General features: G+C 35.7%; 1 protein-coding gene across 3 annotated transcripts in view; it reads left to right on the plus strand.

The window, feature by feature from the left end:
* epc1a (enhancer of polycomb homolog 1 (Drosophila) a) overlaps positions 1 to 21692 on the plus strand; it is a 119451-nt gene that overhangs the window by 80202 nt on the left and 17557 nt on the right. For 2 of the 3 annotated variants that reach the window (XM_039753831.1, XM_039753829.1), the window contains 4 exons: positions 11404 to 11563; positions 16068 to 16213; positions 17990 to 18196; positions 18351 to 18499. In XM_039753831.1, the coding sequence (XP_039609765.1) occupies positions 11464 to 11563; positions 16068 to 16213; positions 17990 to 18196; positions 18351 to 18499 (602 nt within the window). In that variant the 5' untranslated portion in view covers positions 11404 to 11463. The remainder of the gene's footprint in view (positions 1 to 11403; positions 11564 to 16067; positions 16214 to 17989; positions 18197 to 18350; positions 18500 to 21692) is intronic. The other variant, XM_039753830.1, reaches the window with a different exon arrangement.

The following is a 21692-nucleotide window of genomic DNA, read 5'->3' on the forward strand; positions in this document are numbered from 1 at the left end:
GTGATCTGAAAAGGTTTTTTTGGAAAAAGCTCAGATTTGCACTAGAGAAAGCAAGTCACTTTTTTTCAAATCTATACTAATAAAAGGCAAAGCCCTCACTCACTCACTCACTCACTGACTCACTCACTCACTCACTCACTGACTCATCACTAATTCTCCAACTTCCCGTGTGGGTGGAAGGCTGAAATTTGGCAGGTTGATTCCTTACAGCTTCCTTACAAAAGTTGGACAAGTTTTATATCGAAATTCTACGCGTAATGGTCATAACTGGAAGCAGTTTTTCTCCATTTATTGTAATGGAGATGAGCTTCAACGGCGTGGGGCGGAGTTTCGTGTGACATCATCACGCCTCCCACGTAATCACGCAGTACATAGAAAACCAGGAAGACCTCAAAAAAGCGCTCAAGAAAACATGCATTATATAATTGAGAAGGCAGCGAAACAATAAGAAGCGAGTTCTGCTACTTCGGAAACAAAGCACGATGTAAACCTACACTTTAAATTAAGTTCATAGACAGGCTGCCGCTGGCGTTTGTAATTTAGTGCCTGCCCATATAAGGCCATCCGTCAGCGGCAATCCAATAGCAAACTGCCACGGGTAAATATTCACGGGTGAAGGACTGTGCTTATGGAGAGGAAGATGAGATGGTCAGGGTGGTGTTTGACACAAACTCAGCGAAACTGCCAGAGAAAGTTTTAAGTGCCAGGACTAAGGTAACATTAAATAAAGCTATGGACATAGCACGAGATGGCACCAGCACAGCTGGGAACCTTCGATGCAAGTATACCGAGTGGCTCACGTGAACTGATGCAGTGCACAGATAAAAGCAACAGTTCCAAAGAGCTGAACAAAACCGAATTACACAATTGAAAAGGCAGCAAAAAATATGAAGCGTCTGATAAGCATATTCATAAATGCAGCTACTGTGGAAACAAAGCACACGGTGGAAAAAGTCAATGTCCGCTAAAGGAAGACAGCGTAAAAAAAAAACCCGTGCATGCAGTTTGTCACATCACAGATAAAAAGGAAGACGAGCTGTTTATTGATGCAGTAAGGAACTAATCGATGAATGAAACCTCTTATCTTTACAACGATTGACAAACACGGAATGTAACTTGAACACATCGTACAAATACGAGCCTGATTGAAAGAAATAATGATAATCAAATCCTTGATGACAGCAACATTCAATAACACTCACAAAACAATTACTGTATATTGACAATCATGTTACGTTATTTTTAAAATGTTCCCTTTTCTTTTTCATAACTTCTACTTCTCCACTGCGATACACGGTATATATATAAATGTATATCTATAGCCCGATCTACAATATATACTTTAGCATAGACAAGCGGTGGCGCAATTGTAGAGTCTTAAGCCTCTAACGCCGACATTGAGGTTCGATTCGAGAGGGATGTACTGACTATGTACGCGCTACCGATTCATTTTACCTTCCCATCTCCTTGGTTTGGGACGTATGAAAAATATTAGGTTAACGCAGAATCATGTTACGTTATTTTTAAAATTTTCCCTTTCTTAGCACAAGCACAGTTGAGAAGCTTCGATGCATGTACTCCATAACGCGTTAAAAAATAACGCATTTAATCACACTTTCAATTCCAAGCAAGCGGGAACTTTTGTCAATGCATGATTTCCTGGTACATCCATTACACTGATGCACACATCACAGCTACAAAAATGTTAGAGTCGGAATAAAGCGCGTTCCTACGACTGATCATTTCGACTACCCGCCTTGATAAAAGCATGGTTTTGTGCACACTGAAAAGCAAGCAAAATTAGATGCATTACAGAAAGCGGACTTTGTGGCTCTTACTGGGGATCATTGGACTTCCGTGACCGTTAGTAATTCTAAATACATCTAATTACAAAATGTTCAATGATCACACTGTTTTAGCCTAATGTACAAAATAATTTTGGCTAATGTTACTCAGAGTTTAAAGAGTAAGCTGGTCAAATTACCTTTTATGTTTCTGACTTATTTTTTAAGAAGAAAAACTGCACTTTATGGTGAAATTTTGGTTATTATTATTTAAAGACAATACTATTCTGAAAATGTACTTAAAGTACTTAAACTACCACTTTATTTTTAAGTCTGCCCAATTTTAACCAGGGATGATATTTTTGTTTCTGTTTTGAATTCAAATGCAGTTTAAAAGCTTTTTTCAGAAATTAAAACAGCTTCAGTTTACAATATTCATGTCCATGTCTATTATTTGATTCTGTAAGCCCACTAAAACCGTTTTAAATAAAAAAAAAAACATTTGCGATTTGGGGCAAATTTACGTGTGCGATTACATACGATTAATCAAGATTAATTCTTACACAGCCTCTAATTAATTGGATTAATTTTTTAATCGAGTCCCACCTAATATATATATGTAGATATATATGTAGATTTGTATATATATGTGTATATACAGTATATATGTAGATATGTATATGTTGTATATACAGTATGTATATATGTGTGTGTGTATATATACAGTATGTGTATATATATGTATGTGTGTATATATATATATATATATATATATATATATATATATATATATATATATATATATAACATATATATATATATATATATATATGTATATATGTTTATATGTATATATATGTTTATATATGTGTCTGTGTGTGTGTGTGTGTATATATATATATATATATATATATATATATGCCAACAACACTCATGACAATTACAAAACAATTACATTGTCAATCATGTTACGTAATTATTAAAATGTTTCCTTTTCTTTTTACTTCTCGCTGCCAATCGCAGCTATTTTGCTATATATATATATATATATATATATATATATATATATATATATATATATATAGATATATATATATATATAGATATAGATATAGATATAGAGAGATATAGAGAGATAGATATAGATATAGATATATATAGATATATATATAGATATGACAACAACACTCATATCAATGACAAAACAATTACATTAACAATCATCTTACATTATTTTTAAAATGTTTGCTTTTCTTTTCATAACTTCTTTAACACACTACTTCTCCGCTGCGAAGCGCGGGTATTCTGCTAGTAGTTTATAATTGGAAAGTATTTAAACTCCTCCTATTGAAAATTTTAAGAGCCATTAATGTAAAAGTCTCCTTGCTTTAATGAGTTGCCTTGATCTAGGCATTGTCAGGAAGGTACAATGCACTGCATTTTTGATTTCTTGTTTATTCAGCTGATAGTTCTCGGGTGTTTTTTCTTTTTGCCCTTTCCCTCGTCAGTGCTTTTTAATCACCATATCTCAACTGTCACCTTTATTATTTGACCAAAATAATACAATCAGTAGTGGGCACTAGTGCTGGGCGGTATACCGGTTCATACCGAAAACCGTTTTTTTTTTTTTTTTATGATATGGAGTTTAAATTGCCTAAACAACGTTTGGAATGTGGCGTAGCGGGAAACTGTTCAAGTTTTTTCACTGCTACACCGCTAAACACAGATTTGTTGCACTAGGGCTGTTTTTCACTGCTACACCACCAAATAGTGGGCGGTAGCATAGTATGCCGCGTGGTGAAAATAGACCGAGCATTCTGAAACTGAACTAAAAGTAAAGTTGAACATGATGAACAGAAGAACTTTTGCCGAAAAAAGGTGTCACGTCCGTCGCCTGGAGATAACTTGAGTTTTAAAAGGTCAGATGTGTAGATACTGTTTCTATACTACTGGATAATACTCAGGGCTCTAGACTAACTTTTTGCACTAGTGCGCCTAACTTTTTTTCTTAGGTGCACCAGCACAAAAGTTAGGTGCACCCAAATTTTCAACCGCATCACATTTAACACCACAGTTTTACAAGTTCACTTTATTTATTTGTTGTTTTTTTTTTTTAATCGCTGTCCATATAGGCAATATTGACTTGTAAATGATTAACTAACAATCTGGTCAATATAAAGTTCTTTATTTGAAGGCAAGCACAATTCTACAAGAAAGGTAACTTACTGAAAAAGTGTTGGTGCTTAAAGTGCTTTACTGAGCTGAAATTTAAACCTTTAAAAAATCTCAAGATAAATTAACTAAAAAGAAAATCTAAATTAAGTGTTTTAAGGGCTTCAAACTGAACATATCATGACTCAATGTCTTATGGACTATCCTCCATTGCAGTCACATGCCCCTCGGATGGCCAACTCCTGTAGTTTGGCCTTCTTGATCTTTGGCCTTGACTAAGCCAGCTGGCCACACTCTCTCTAGCATCAAAATCTTCCAATCTACCTCAGTGTGTCCAATAAGTATATTCACCGGTCTTCCTCTCCGCAAGATACGACCGTACACAATGACGCATTCCTTTGTGGCGATATCTCTGTCTCCGTCTATCAAGAATGCCATGTACGCACTGTTCGCAATTTGCACAGATGTCTTTTTTTTTTCAATGTATCTGCGATGACTCCTATAAATTGGGCACATGCAACATCATTGCTGTACGTCGGGTTTACGTTCAAGCCATTTTTCTTCATAAGAATTGTTTTGGACTTTAGTGAAGGGAAGTTCTTTTGCAATATTGTAGGCAACGTTAAACTTAATTATCATCTCGGCCTCGTCTGATGATCTGTTTGCTGTTGCCTGCCGCTGAATGGCAGCGGGGAGAGGGGACACTTGAGCAGTGCATTTATAGCGGCATGTAATGTGTTTTATAGATGCATTGTGCTTTTTCAGCATTTCAATTCTAAATGTATTAGAACCAGTCACAAATGCACTACTGCCGGCCATGGTCTTCCCACACTCTTTACAGTAAATACAGTACATTATATTATCGGCTTTACTGTATCTTAGCCAGGGAAACTGGTCAAGCCACTCTTTTCGAAATGTATACACTTTACCCCTTTGAATTTCAGTGGGCTCGGACTCGATCGTATGTGGCTCATTATGTAATGCCGTGTCCGGACCAGGGCTTGCTATATCTTGGGAGGTGGTTGGCTCCGTGTCAGAGCATTGGTTATGATTTTCGGACGGATCAGGCCCTAACTTAACATTCTTAACGAAAAAGCTGTCAATCGTTCTTTTCATCTTCTCTCATAATCCGCGGCTACATCCACTGTTTTCCTGATGGGCTACTCACCTCTCTCTGTCTGACTGCGTCACATGCATTTTCAAACGTACACACACGTACAGGAATATCTGGACCACGGCCAATCAGAGGGGGGGGCGGGATCCGCCCTTCACTATCTCTGATTGGTTTAGACCACGATATGGGCCTAGTGTGTGTGTGTGTGTGTGTGTGTTGTTGTTGAACAACAGGGAGACTTTAAGAGTCACGGAGTTTCGTTTTTTTTCCCCCTCGAACGGCTGGTCACACCGGTGCAACCTTTGATTTTTTTTAGTCGCACCATTGAGAAATTTGGTCGCACTCTAGAGCCCTGATACTACAAGCCAAGTATTTTTTTTATTTGTTTTCAATACAGTGTAATGTACCTGGGTACTGTGTAATAGTGTGACGACATGTTGACTTTATTCTCGTAATTTGTCATTAAAGTAGACAATCGTAAACTAAACTTCATCGTAAAATGAATATTTAATTTACTAGATTTTCTCAAACCCCGTCATATGTTATATAGCACATTAAATGCTTTGTGTTAAGTGATTCTTAAACTGACATCTTCTTGCACTAAGAGGAGGCTCCGGCAGCGATCGCCACACAGAATACATTCACTTCATGATCTTCCTGCTTTCTGAACATTTAGAATGCTAAGATAAATAGCTAATATAATTTTCATGGTGAAATGCATTAAAGCATGCATTAATCATATGGGGGCACGGCTGCGTGCCTGCCTTGCATTTGCATGTTTTTCTGGTGGGTTTACTCGGCCTGTTTCAGTTTCCTTTCAAAGTCATGTAGGATGTGGGGTTTTGTTGTGCTATATTGACCCTGCTAGTGTATGTTTTGCTCTTTTCATCCTGCGATGTGCTGGCGACTCATTCAGAGATGGGCGCAACTCTGAATGGATGGCATAATTAAACATGTATAACAAAGATATTTTTAAAGTTCTGAACACTCCGTGGGCTAAGTTTATAACTAGTTTTAATTTCACAAAGATGTTTATCGTGTGGTGATTGGTTATGTGGTGAAAGGAAAGGTAATAGGAAAAAGGAACTGGGGTTTTGGTACATCAGATAGAGACAGCATGCATGCAATAAAGAGAGCCCGCTCAGAAGAACAAGCATTGAATTCTGTGTTTGTGTCTCCGACCAGCAGATCAGAAACCCAACATTTGCACAATATTTAAGTTAAACCTGTGCGATAGCTATTCATACATCCAGTTTTTTGGAGCCTTGTCACACCTGCCATAAAGTTCTCTACACGGAACATACACCTGGGGACCCCTTACTGCGAGGGAGCTGCACTACAGCCACACCACCGTGCATGTGTAATACCTGCTTTAATGCATTTCATCATGAAAATGATATCAAGTATTTATTTTAGCATTCCAAATTTTCAGAAAGCAGGAATATCATGAAGTGAATGGATTCTGTATGGTAATTGCTGTCTTCTCTTAGTGCGGAGAAAGTCAGTTTAAGAAGCGTAGTGATTAACCACTGGGTCGGGGAACGTAACACAAAGCATTTAATGTGCTGCATTAATTTATGACGGGGAATTTTAAGTAATTGATTAAACATTGATTTTAGGAAGTTTAGTTTACGACATTCTACTTTAATAATGAAGAATGAGAATAAAGTGGAAATGTCAACTTTAATCTTAACATAAACGGCGAGAATAAAGTGGAAATGTTGACTTTGTTCTCGACATATAGTTTGTTTTTTTTCTTCCCAGTATAGCTTAGCATGAAGCGAGGTCCATATTAATGCAGTTAGTTGCTAAAGATGTCATCACCAAGTTGCACTTGTTTTATTTTATTTTAATTTGGTGAATACTGTGTAATGCACCTGGGCTTGAAGTCTTGAAGTAAGTGCAACTATAAGTAATACTATTATTTATTTTATTGTTATTATTTATTAGTTTAAATATTATGTAGTGTAATGATGATAAAGTTGTTTAAAAAGTCACTAACGTGTCAGTGGACAGAGATTGTTAACATTAACAGAAAGTGTAGTTGGTTTACAAAAAATATTTACTATTTATTCCTTTTCTAATACATATTCGGTGCAATACAATTTTTGACAAGCACTTCTGGATATTTTACTAAGTCTAAATGCCTCTTTATATGGTTGAAAATATGTTGTCAAAATTAGTTTGTTTTTGCAAAATTTGTTCAATAAAAAGGTTCTATATTTTGACTGCATCTGTCATGCAATGTGATACCTTCTCCATTAGTGCCACCCCCGTGAAAACTATCACTTTATGGGGCAATGCAAAACTGTATTAATACTTGTGTGCACATTAAAATGGTTTTTTTTTTGTACAATGTACAATACTCTTGACAGTGGAATAGGTTGTTCTTAGCCAGTAATTGCACTGGAAAATGTGGTTAACATCCACTCGTGCATGGAGGAAAAAATACTGTTGAATACCGTGAAACCGGGATAATTTAGAAAAATACCATGATATAGAATTTTGGTCATACCGCCCACCCCTAGTGGGCACACAAGCAGAAGTTACAAAGGCACACTTAACGCAAGGAACATATTTCAGTTTTTAACCCTACTGCTGACAAGTGACTTGTTTTGCTGACTAAGGCTGCATACAATTGCAAATGAGCTTTGTTTGTATCTTTTAAACTTTTTTTTTTATGTATATACTTTAACATACCAAAGTGGGTGATTCTTTTGGTTGTTTGCATGGAGGTTTTTTTATGGTTTGTTTTTGACATTAACAAATGGCATCTACCTTGTGCTTTATTCAAAAATAAACTCCAATAACCTCCCTAGTTGTGTTTTGTGATAACGGTTTGCAGATCTTTTGTGCCATTTTTTAATTGCATTAAGCTATACTGTATTAACTTTTTGGAAGACCTTGTTGTTTCATCAAGCTCCTTTTTATTCCCCCGATTGTGGGTGAAAAATAACTAAGAAAATGGTTTTTCAGCAGTACTCTCATTGTCACTTTCCTTCACCTCAAAATCCTCGTCTGACAGTGTAGAATCGGTCATCAACAATACACAACACATCTCTGGCAGGGGAATTCTTTCGACATAAGTGACTGAGGACATATGACACCATGCTGTAATGAAAGTTAATGGCAACATCTTTATATTGTGGTCTTTGCTGCCATTTAGTGGATAAAACTCTAATACATTCTAGGTGATTTTTTTCTTGGCGGTTACCCTTCAATTCTTTGTGTTGGCTATTGTCAGCACCTGTCTTGGAAGTGCTAGTGTTTTCTGTACATAAGTGGTGGTGGTGTTAAAACATTATTGGAGTTTTCCTTATGCAGTCTAGGGAGTCCAACATGCATACTGGTCCGTTGATCAATTTCCTTATAACCTAGTACAACTGGTGTTGATTAAAATTATCAGTGATGTTTTTTAACAGTGGTTCAGTATTTTGACCTTTGATCCATTTCTGAAAGTGACATTTTAGAAGTAATTTTCCAGTATTTGATTTAATAAGAACCTCTGTTATTCCATCTTTGTGAAGTAGCTGTATCTCCCACTTCTGTTTAGAAATTTTAGCTTATTAAATTTTAATAATTACAGACTTTCCCAAGGGGTAGTATTAAAACTGCCTTATAATTGTTCAGGTGGCATTAATAACAGGGTTAAATATTGATCTATTGCAAACAAATTCTTTTAGTCACCCAACCCCATAATGAATTAATGTATGTTTACATTTACTAGTAGACAACATCATAATACACATTACATAGCATTGCTGGTGTTAAACATCATAGAAGGGCTGCAGCAACTAATATCAGTAATAACTGAAAATAATTGCCAGCACAATTTATTGATTGAGATGCTTTTTACGTATTTTATATATAGATAGCGATAGCTGTAGATAGATATATATCACAAATAGATATATATCACATATTTGGCTTAAATTAAACTTAATGCCATTATGAGATATGATACATTTGGCAGACAATTTCAACCTTACACCTAGTGATAACTCCATGTCTTGCAAGATCTTTTTTTTTTTATTTTTTTTTATTTTATATATACAGTTGTATGAAAAACTATTTTCCCCCTTCCTGATTTCTTATTCTTTTGCATGTTTGTCACACAAAATGTTTCTGATCATCAAAACACATTTAACCATTAGTCAAATATAACACAAGTAAACACAAAATGCAGTTTTAAATGATGTTTTTTATTATTTAGGGAGAAAAAATCCAAACCTACATGGCCCTGTGTGAAAAAGTAATTGCCCCCTTGTTAAAAAATCACCTAACTGTGGTGTATCACACCTGAGTTCAATTTCCGTAGCCATCCCCAGGCCTGATTACTGGCACACCTGTTTCAATCAAGAAATCCCTTAAATAGGAGCTGCCTGACACAGAGAAGTAGACCAAAAGCACCTCAAAAGGTAGACATCATGCCAAGATCCAAAGAAATTCAGGAACAAATGAGAACAGAAGTAATTGAGATCTATCAGTCTGGTAAAGGTTATAAAGCCATTTCTAAAGCTTTGGGACTCCAGCGAACCACAGTGAGAGCCATTATCCACAAATGGCAAAAACATGGAACAGTGGTGAACCTTCCCAGGAGTGGCCAGCTGACCAAAATTACCCCAAGAGCACAGAGACGACTCATCCGAGAGGTCACCAAAGACCCCAGGACAACGTCTAAAGAACTGCAGGCCTCACTTGCCTCAATTAAGGTCACAGTGTTCACGACTCCACCATAAGAAAGAGACTGGGCAAAAACAGCCTGCATGGCAGATTTCCAAGACGCAAACCACTGTTAAGCAAAAAGAACATTAGGGCTCGTCTCAATTTTGCTAAGAAACATCTCAATGATTGCCAAGACTTTTGGGAAAATACCTTGTGGACTGATGAGACAAAAGTTGAACTTTTGGAAGGCAAATGTCCCGTTACATCTGGCGTAAAAGGAATACCACAGCATTTCAGAAAAAGAACATCATACCAACGGTAAAATATGGTGGTCGTAGTGTGATGGTCTGGGGTTGTTTTGCTGCTTCAGGACCTGGAAGGCTTGCTGTGATAGATGGAACCATGAATTCTACTGTCTACCAAAAAATCCTGAAGGAGAATGTCCGGCCATCTGTTCGTCAACTCAAGCTGAAGCGATGTTGGGTGCTGCAACAGGACAATGACCCAAAACACACCAGCAAATCCACCTCTGGATGGCTGAAGAAAAACAAAATGAAGACTTTGGAGTGGCCTAGTCAAAGTCCTGACCTGAATCCGAATGAGATGCTATGGCATGACCTTAAAAAGGCGGTTCACGCTAGAAAACCCTCAAATAAAGCTGAATTACAACAATTCTGCAAAGATGAGTGGGCCAAAATTCCTCCAGAGCGCTGTAAAAGACTCATTGCAAGTTATCGCAAACGCTTGATTGCAGTTATTGCTGCTAAGGGTGGCCCAACAAGTTATTAGGTTCAGGGGGCAATTACTTTTTCACACAGGGCCATGTAGGTTTGGATTTTTCTCCCTAAATAATAAAAACCATCATTTAAAAACTGCATTTTGTGTTTACTTGTGTTATATTTGACTAATGGTTAAATGTGTTTGTTGATCAGAAACATTTTGTGTGACAAACATGCAAAAGAATAAGAAATCAGGAAGGGGGCAAATAGTTTTTCACACCTGTATGTATGTATGTATGTATGTGTGTGTGTGTTGTGTATGTATGTATACAGTTGCAGTCTCTGCTGCCATCTAGCGATTAAAGTTAAACAATACACTGTAGGCAACTTCTGTTACCACTTAACAGTGGTTGCAGCCTTCTACAACATAATGTCAAGTTTTCTTGATAAAAGCTTTGAAAATGTCAATCTTGACATCAGTAACAAATGTTGATCCTAACTGTAAAGGTTTTTTTTGTCATTTACTGTAATTTTAGTGATTATTTGTACTATAGTTATTATAATGGAGAGCATTCTGCAAGGAACAAAACTTTAGTTTTTGAACGAAATGCCTGCAACTTTTACACAAGAGTAAAGTTTTTTTTAGCCAATTTTATTAAAATTATTGACTACTCATTGATTACCAAAATATCTATTAGTTTTAGTCATGCATCATAGTGTTTTCCTGTTCTGTTGTCTTTTGGTTTTACCAAAGAATTGTTGATGTTGGGATATAATACTGTGTTACTAATATGAATGTTAAACTGAATTGATTAGTGACTTTACCATATTGAGTGTTTTGTGATAAGCTTGTGTGTCAGACAATCATTCGGTCTTCATACGAGTCGTGCTTGTGATAGTATCTTGTGATTCTAAGTTTATACATTTTTTTTCCCCTCCTTTCTTTTAGGAACACCATCTCCAGCGAGCAATTTCAGCACAGCAGGTTTATGGTGAGAAAAGGGATAATATGGTTATTCCAGTCCCTGAGGCAGAAAGTAACATTGCCTACTATGAATCTCTCTACCCTGGGGAGTTCAAGATGCCAAAGCAGCTTATTCACATACAGCGTAAGTACTCGAAGGTAATGGATTTAAACTTCTGCTAGTTTTGAGGATGGTGGTGTGAGCTGTTAAGCAGTAAAGTGATTCAGAAACTTTAATGAGCTTTTAAATCTTAAAGGGATTTCCACCTAGCTATATGACATTTGTGGTTTTACTGGAAGTGTAATATAATGGAATGGTTTTAAAAGTCATTACTTGAGTTTGGAAGGGAGTGAATTCCGATCAGTTTCAAATCTTATTATCCAGAATCTTACAATAACTAGTAGGAATGTTAACTGTATATAATTCTGTTACACTCCACTCTGTACTAGGTATTTGCAGTTTAGTCGCTTAAGTGATTTTTCTGTCAAGTACTGCATTGTGTTGGGTGGTGTTATGATTTTGAAATCTTTACTTCCTTTCCCCTTATATATGGGTCTGTCAAATTACATTTGTTTGTAGTGTACTATAACTCATCTTGTACATAAGAGCAAGTTTTAACCCAAAACTATTTGAGTTTTGTGTCATCTTTAAAAAAAATCCCCTTTGTTGTGCTTTCCATAAGTCATCAGTTTAGTATTAGGTGCCACTTTAAATTTCTTTCTGCTCACGTTTTTGGAATTCTCTACTGTCAAAAGCAACATTGTTGAAGCTGCTTAAACTATTTTAGGGCTTTGGGAAGTTGAGCCAACATTGGAATGAATTTGTATCCACTAATTTAAGTTTTACTTTAATCAACAAGAAGTTTCAGAGACTTAATTTTCCTTTGACAGGTTTCCTAAAACCGAGCAAACATTTTGCTACGATATTGTAATATCAGGAAAAAAATATGTAACCCTTTTTAAGCTAAACCCCAAAAATCTCCCTGGGTGCCTTATTTATAAACTATATATTTATAATTTAAATTAGTAATATTAAGCTGCATCAAGTTTTACATCCTTTGATTCAGCACAATTTCAGCCTTCTATTTAAACTATCAGTGGTACTGTGTAATATAAATTTGTTCACAGTAAGGCAAAAATAGAAATAACACATTCAAAAACACAGGGTACATAAATAATAAAATAGGTGGGGGGGAAAAATAAAAACTATAAAGCATTTTGTTACATTACAAAAGTTACTCTGTCTATACCATCTTATTTACAAAAGTACTACTTCTACTTCTTCGTTTGGCTGCTTGCATTATGGATCGCCATACCGGTTAATTGTTTTTCATATCCTCCTGTTCTCAGCATCTTTTGTCACACCCACCACCTGCATGTCCTCTCACCATATCCATAAACCCCTTAGGCCTTCCTCTTTTCCTTTTTACCTGGCAGTGCCATCCTTAGCATCCTTTTCCCAATATACCCAGCATCTCTCCACTGCACATGTCCAAACCAATGAAATCTCGCCTCTCTGACTTTATCTCCAAACCATCCAACTTGAGCTATCCATCCTCGTCACACCCAATGCAAATCTTAACATCTTTAACTCTGCCATCTCCAGCTCTATCTCCCGTTTTTTGGTCAGTGCCATCATCTCCAACCCATAATAACATAGCAGGGGTCACTACTGTCCTGTAGTCTTCCCTTTCAAATCTTGCCGATACTGTTCTCCACCTTTCCTGCACAATTCCTCACCTCTCTCCCACACTCCCCATTACTCTGTACTGTTAATCCCAGGTACTTAAACTCATTCAAAAATCGCCAACTCTACTCCTTGCATCCTCACCATTCCCCTGACCTCCCTCTCATTCACACACATGTATTCTGTCTTGTTCCTCCTGACCTTCATTCCTCTCCTCTCTAGAGCATATGTCCAGGGTCTCCTCAAACTGCTCCCTACTCACGCTACAGATCATAATGTCATAAACAAATCATAATCTATAGGAACTCCTGTCTAATCGTGTCTGTCAACCTTTCCATCACCTTTGCAAATATAAGTATATACCCAATTTTATAGCAAACGCATCTTGTGTAGTGTTACATTTTGTGATTATACTGTAATATAATTAAGTGCTTTAGACTTTCTAGTTCAGTACACTTCCTCCAATTATGTAACTAACACTAGGTTATATTGACAGCATGACAGTAAATTCAATTAATACCATGTATGTTGTCCTACAATATTTAGATAGTAGAAAAAAACACTCTGGTAGGTTATAGGTAGTTGTCTTTGATTTACAATCCACTTTGGTCTTTGAACATTTTGGTATAACAATTTCATGCATAGCAGAGAGAGAAAAAAAAAATTGCCTTACCAAAAAAGTGTTTTAAGAAAGTTATTCCCGATTCCCTTTAGGGCCTAGATTGTGGGTCCTGTTGTTTACAATGTCATGTGGGCGTGATATTAATACTCGCCTGAAGCTTGTATCTTTGTATTTGAATTTTTATTTATTTTATTTAGACTAAGACCAGGGTGACTTGAAGTACAGAAAGAAAAATGTATAATTTGAAAGCAGTGGTTCTCAACTGAGGAGTCAGGCAACTAGGGGGCCTCGGCAAACTTAAGAGGTGAAGCACAATAGCTGAAAATATTTGATAGCAACAAAATACTCGAATCACTTAAACATGGGTGTCTACCGTATCTATTTAATGCAGAACACTTCATCAGTATCCAAAATATGTTACAGTGTACTGTAACTGTCCTTTTTCCTCAAAGATCTCCTTTAACATTCGTTTCATATGTAGATTGTATCTGGGCCAGACTTAACCATTAGGCAAAGGTAGGCAAGCACTTCTGGCTGCTTTAAAAATGTGTTTAGGGTTTTTTTTTTTTTTTTTTTTACCAAAATTTAAAACAATCTAATTGTTAGTTCAGTTTCCTTTTGTCAATGTGTGGAACCCCTTCAGTCAAAGCTGTATTAGACTATTCCATGTTGCTGACACAGTAACATGCAGTGATTGGTTAAGGCGTGTATAATAAAATTACAAGGTAGCAAAGAAAACAACATCATAGTTTAGCAACATCAATTTCAAATACCAATAAATTGTTAGTGTCCAGCATCTAATTTAATACTGTGTGTACAAAAGTAAGCAATTTTTATATAATCATGAACAATTATGTGCAATTACTCTCTGCTATTTGAGCGTTGTTATTAAAAGATTTTAATAGGAATTGTTATAATTAAACTATTTTAGTAATTTATATGCACACCTAGATTTTATATAGCCCATTACATGACTCATTATTTACAGTCCAGCCTGCCAGCGAAACTTCCTATCCCTGCTTTACACTAATAAGTATAGAAAAGGATGAGCAATGAGATTGATCTGGGCTCAATTCCTATCTTTTTCTTAAATCTGCCCCAACTGTATCCATGTTTAGAAGGATCACATTTACTCCTAACATTAAAATGCTTCTCTAATGTCGTGTCACGTTTGTGACGGCTGATGCCATGTACTGCAGCTACTAATCTGTATAGGGTAGTCCAGATCTAATTATGCAATTTTCATTACGCTATAACTTAAGTTTATTGCATAGAAAATCACCCAAAAAAAGCCCGGACCAACGAGAAGTGTGCGAACCGACGACATGAAGAATCGTCTTTGCGCCAAACTGGATTTGTCCCCGCATAAATGAAAGTCATGCAGACGATCTGGATCTGCATAATTAGATCTAGACCACCACCCTGTAGTTAGAATGGGAATGTGTTTCTCACATTGATCCAAAAAAATGAAAACATGACAATCCACATTTCCATAAAGAAATGTTTTAGATTGATGCAGTACTCTCATGAAGTAGATTCAACCTGATGGTGCCACGACTCTGCTCACTTTTTAAAACTGCACAATTGTCAGGGCTGGCCAACTATCCCATTTTACTGACTGCTGCCACAACCTAACACAATTCTTTCATCTTTTTCACCACATGTGGATAGAAAACCCATTTTCACTTTGACTGGATTTTTTTAAGTACTTTTAAGAAAATTGATCTCTTTACCTGGGGTAAGTTTGAGTGATCACAGTTTACCCTAGAAACCAATATATTTGTGAACCTAGTGGTTTCTAAGTAACTCTGTTCAAATGTCAGTCAAAGAAATTGCTTGAAACCTGGGTTTGCCTTTCTTTAGATATGCTTATTCAGTGACAAATTAACCATGTTAATGAATAAAGAGAATATTATTGAGACTGATGTGGTCTTACTAAAGGTAACTATCTACATTTAAGCAGAAAACCTTTATCTGATACCATATACCGTATGTGACCATCTGTATTTTTATATTTGATAAGTATGTAATACTTAATTGTTCATTCTTTGTGTGCTGAATATTGTGGTGGTTCTTGAAATGCCTCTTGTACATTTTTAGGGGACAGTTATTAAGTGAATGAATGAGTATTGAAACTGAAGCATGTGTTGTACTGACACATACCATGCTTAATATAGTATGTTAATGTATCAAGCTAAGTAAATATTTTTGTTTAATAGGTAGCTTTTTATGTTGTCAGGTTTTAGAATGTTTTGGTTATGGCTGAATTAACAAACGGTTGTGTGATTCTTTTAATAGTTTCTTAATGTATTGATTTATGGTTCTGTTTTACTGACTTAGCTTTTAGTTTGGATGCTGAGCTACCAGATTATGACTTGGATTCAGAAGATGAGGTGTTCGTGAATAAGCTGAAAAAGAAGATGGATATTGCACCTCTACAGTTTGAAGAGATGATTGACCGACTAGAGAAAGGCAGTGGCCAGCAGGTATCTGTTTGATCATCTTAGAAGTTTAGCAAATAACTTTAGAATGTAAAGTCCATGCAGTGATCATTTACCCATCATTAATACTGAACATTAAGGCATGCCATGTGGCATAATGGCAAGTGCTTCATTTCTTAAAGTTGCCTTGAAACATGTGAGGTGCACAGGTGTTTTTTTTTTGGTTTTTTTTTAAACTTTATTCAGTTTTATTAAATTACCTATTTTTTCCAGTTACTTTTATTGTTTTTACTCAGTAGAGTTCACTTTTGTCTCTGAAACCTAACCTCTGACATTATCATTTATAGGTATATGTCTAATGTATTCACAGTGCATGAAACAATTCATATTGTTAAAATATGGTGGAAATTTCAGCTCCTGGACTGATCACTTTTTTTGTTAGTCATGTAGTAAACTGTTAATGTCCATCTATTCCTTTTTCACAAACTGGCAGATGTCAGGAACCATTTTTCTTAGAATTCCCTGCAATGACTACACCTCAGTAAAAAGACTTCCTTATTGGTGAATGCTTATTAAGTATGGGAAGACAAATGTGGGAAAACCATAGTTAAAATGGCAGTAAGCTCAATTTACAACCCTCAGCCAATCAATCAACACACATCCACATGTCTGCATAAAATTAAAATTAAACTTCATTCTGCAGAATTGATATGATAAACAACCTTTTGTCATCAGATTAGCAGTAACATACTGAAATAAGATTTAGCATAAATTATAAAGAGTGCGTGTGCGCATTAAGGCTGATTTACACTTCTGTGTCAAGCCTGTGGCGTAGCGATGTGTGTAGGCTATGCCGTTAAAAACAGTTTATACTTGTGCATCATACTGTGCTATAGGCACACGCCTGAACACTAGTTGGCTGTGTTTTGTAGCATGCCAGAAAATCAAATGATGCATTAAAATGCAGGCAATTTTTGCCTTCCAGGATCTCCGCTCCTCTTGCCACATATTTTTTTTCTTCTATAGGAGAACATTTTTAATCATTTTTGTAAATTCACCAGCTTTCAGATTGGAAGACTAATAGACTCATGTTTTGGAAAATATGTAGTTGAGTGTTTTGTATTCATTACGAATACCTGCATTTCACTAATAATAATTATGCTAAAGCCATTTATTCAGAACCAAAACTACAAATTGCTATGTGCACCAAGTGACCATCAAAAATATAGACAGGACCCAGACCTTCTTATCCAAAAGATAAGGACAGTAGAAACTAAGAGTGTTTTTTCTTTTTTGTTACTGAGAGATCTTAACACAGTATATATAAAATAATTTTACATGAATATGTCCTGGAACATACAGTAATAATTTCTGAAAATAGACTGGTGTTATATGGTGCCAGATACATCAGTTCTAGGAGCTTCTTGAGTTTGACCCACAGTAGGCACTCTCTGTGTGTGTGTGTGTGTGTGTGTGTGTGTGTGTGTGTGTGTGTGTGTGTGTGTGTGTGTGTATGTGTGTTTTGTTTTTTTAAGGTCATTGTGTTAATGATGGTGCGTAAAAATATTTTGAGTAATATCTAAGTCTTTTACATTTGTTGAATTTGATTATTTTTTAAAAATGTAATGTACAGTTTGAAGGACCTTTTAAATTGGGATATTTGCAGCTAGTTTTAAAGGCGGGGCAAGTTTTCTCTCAACGACAGTGAAATAGAAATGCTCATTATTCCTTTTAATAATATTTCACTTCATTAACTCCTTATCATTGCATTGTGTAAGTTGGTAAGGTCAGAATTGGTGAAATAACTCTCTTAACCTTCAGCTGGTGACTCTCCAGGAAGCAAAGCTGCTGCTGAAGGAGGATGATGACCTGATCCGAGAAGTGTATGAGTATTGGATTAGGAAAAGGAAAAGCTGCAAAGGCTCTTCACTCATCCCAAGTGTGAAGCAGGAGAAGCGGGACGGTTCAAGTACCAATGACCCTTATGTAGCATTCAGAAGACGAACGGAGAAGATGCAAACAAGAAAGGTGAATGGAGTTTTTTTTTTTTTTTAATTCCCCAAAACCCGTTCCCCTTTGTAACAATAACTACCTTCACACAGTGGAAACTAATAGTTGCTTTTAAGATCCCATTAGTGTTCTTAGTTGATCATAATTCATATCTTTTTTTTTTTTTTTTCAGAATCGAAAGAATGATGAAGCGTCTTATGAGAAAATGTTGAAGCTTAGGCGAGATCTGAGCCGAGCCGTAACTATTTTAGAAATGATCAAGAGAAGGGAGAAAAGTAAAAGAGAGCTGCTACACTTGACACTGGAGATAATAGAAAAGAGGTAATAACCCCAATTGGGATGATAGTCTGTATAATCGCATGACAAACAGCCCATTATTCTCCATTTCTATCAAAGCAGTGAACAGGTACCGACTACAACCCCTTAGTATAATTGAAAGGCGCTTTATGTAGATATGCAGTACATTGTATCGGAGCAGGTATGTATCTTTGTTTAAAGGAATAATCCATTTCCCCAATGATATTTTTAATATATTATTTACCCCAAATAGATCATAATGATGAAAGGTTTTTTTTTTTTTTATAATCTCATGGATTCATGCAGGAATATTTTTTGGGGTGGATTCCTCCTTTATGCATGTTTTCCAATTGGTTAAGATAATTTCAGGTAATTTTTAGTTGTATTTTAAGTGTAAATCTGTAAATTAAAAAATTATTAAACATGAGATTGTAAGTTGTAGAGTACACAGCTTTATTTTTTGAGGACTTTTCCCAGATAGCAAGAAACTGGAATTTTTATTTTTTTTTGTTATCTTCATAATTACTTCATATATGTCTAAAGTTTTTTTTATTTTGTATTTTATGTATCTAGGCTATTTTAACAGTGTTAATTCATCCAGTTAATGTGAGGTAAAGACCTGACCATCTGATAACCACCAACACTTTTTCATCAGATTGCAAAATTTAAGTTTGAATAAGTCTGTGAGTCATTGTGATTAACTATGCGAACTTTCAAGCAGCAGCTGGCAAATTTAACCCTCAAAATTTATGGAATGTTTTAATAGAATCCATACAGAAATAATATCATTTGGTTGATGAGGTGAAATTGCCATCATTGTATGGAAGAAAATCTTCAAGTCCTTCTCTTTCAACTCCCAGCATGTTTACTTGTTAACAGAAATACACCATTTTGTAAAATGGTGTAACAGTTGTCAAATTGTATATTGCTCATGCTGTACCTGTCAACTTAATCCATATATAATCAAAAAATGCAAGAATCGTATAGCAAGTGTTCTCTGATAACATTTGTTACCTTAACGTGCAGCAAGTTTAAGCAAATGGTTTTTCACTTTCAAAACCATTTTGTTTTTCATTTTTGAGATTGCCTTTGTGACCAGCAAGATCACTATACACACATAGTCATGTATTTATTTTCTAATGTCTCCTGATGCATAATACAATATATATCATCTACCAATTTCAGAACTATGAAAGTATAATTTTTCAGGGGCTTGTGGCAGTTGAGTGCTCAATGACACACTTCTCATATTAAAAAATATCATCTGAAGTTCTGCATACTCAGTCCTCGTATACCTGAGGAGAACATGCAAACTCCATACAAACATATTGATCAGGCTACCAGTCAAACCTGAACTCGTGGCGCTGTGCAGTATAATACATTTTTATTTATATAGCACCTTTTGAATGCTCAAAGTCCTTCACAGAAGGTCAACAGAATGTAATAGAAATAAAAGCAAAGATGAAATTAACACAGGGTACAAATTAATATGAATTAAAAAATATTTGAAAGTTAAAATATTTAGTTTGGTTAAGGTACAAGCAAGAATTAAAGAAAGCCATGAGCAAATAATTTTTGTACACTTACTAGGAATGTAAATGTTGATGTTACAATTGTCCATAATAGGGGTAAGGGTCAATGAAAATATTAGCAGTGGATTTCCTTATCAGTTTATAAGCCATACACTAAACATACATCAACAACTCAATGTCTATTCTTTTACTAGACCTCTGCTCCTGCTGCAAAGGTAACATTCAGGTGGAGATCCCCTGTTAAAAACATTTCACCTTGAGAGGTTCTTCATGAAAGTGCGACAGGAATGTGGTCTGTAACACTACACCACCAACATTAACCTCCTTGGCGCTAGCCCAAAGCGTCATTCAGGCTGTAAAAACAGTGCTAAAAGCATTAGTCCAGAGTGTCACTTGGGCAACTACATAGACAAGTCTCTCAAAAGACTGTGGGATTACTTGGGCTGTTAAAGTGCCAATAGTATTAGTGTTGAGCGTTACTCAGGCAACGGTATAGGCTTGCCTTGCTTAACATCAGAAACGAGCAATACCTGGGCAACGGTGTAAACGTGTCATCATCTAGCCTTATAGTGCCATCTCATAAATGTGTCTTTTCAACAGTGATGATGATGTGAATCTGTCTTCAGGCAGTGGAATTGAAACAATCGGTTAAACCCAAAGTAACACTTACGGCACTCACTTATGTAATGTGCTGTCCATATTACAACCCCAATTCCAATGAAGTTGGGACGATGTGTAAAACATAAATTAAAACAGAATACAATGATTTGCAAATCCTTTCCAACCTGATAAACCCAGCTTTTTTGGAATGTGTTGTAGGCATCAAATTCATAATGAGTGAAGATTTGCAAAACAACAATAAAGTTTATCATTTTGAACATTCAATATCTTGTCTTTTTGTAGTGTATTCAATTGAATATAGGTTGAAAAGGATTTGCAAATCATTGTATTCTGTTTTTATTTACGTTTTACACAACGTCCCAACTTCGTTGGAATTGGGGTTATATTATTATTTTTATCATTATTAAAAAAAAAAAGTTTCATTATTATACTTCCTACATTTCTTTCTTTGTACCTTTTTAGTGTTTTGCACATTTTACAGTAAAAAGATGAGTTTTTTTTTTTAAAAAAGTCATTTTTCAAACCAAAAAATGCAACGCTTTTTACATGGTTTAAGAAAAATAATGCTAAGGAGGTAAAAAATAAGTACTATTAACCTGATTAAAGCTAAAATTAACGTGTAACGTTGGCTTAGTTAATAACATTAACAGCATGCTACACATTTTAATTAGTCACTGCACAGGTATCGTGAGTAAACAAGTAACATCTGTTGGAAAGTAATGTTAAATGTCTGAAATTTCTACCTCCTTTGATGTACGTTTGTAACTTCATTTCCCTAATCTATATACTGACTGAATTTGATGTGTAGCAGTTGGCTTTTCAAACTTCACAAATCCTCCATATCTGTAATTTTCAAACTATTTAACTTTATTTTCCAAAGTCATGTGCCTTTTTATTGAATTTAGTGAACATTGTTTGCCATTCTCTTGTCAATGGGGCATCTGGGACAGATGGTCAATTATGGCCATTGAAATCCACACAATAAGTAATTGACAAGTGGTGAGGCTTTGGTATTCACTCTTGGTTCTAGACAGGAAATCTGACTGGTTGAAAAAACCAATGAA

Source organism: Polypterus senegalus, chromosome 5 (genome assembly GCF_016835505.1).
Source record: "Polypterus senegalus isolate Bchr_013 chromosome 5, ASM1683550v1, whole genome shotgun sequence".
In the NCBI taxonomy this organism is placed as follows: domain Eukaryota; kingdom Metazoa; phylum Chordata; class Cladistia; order Polypteriformes; family Polypteridae; genus Polypterus; species Polypterus senegalus.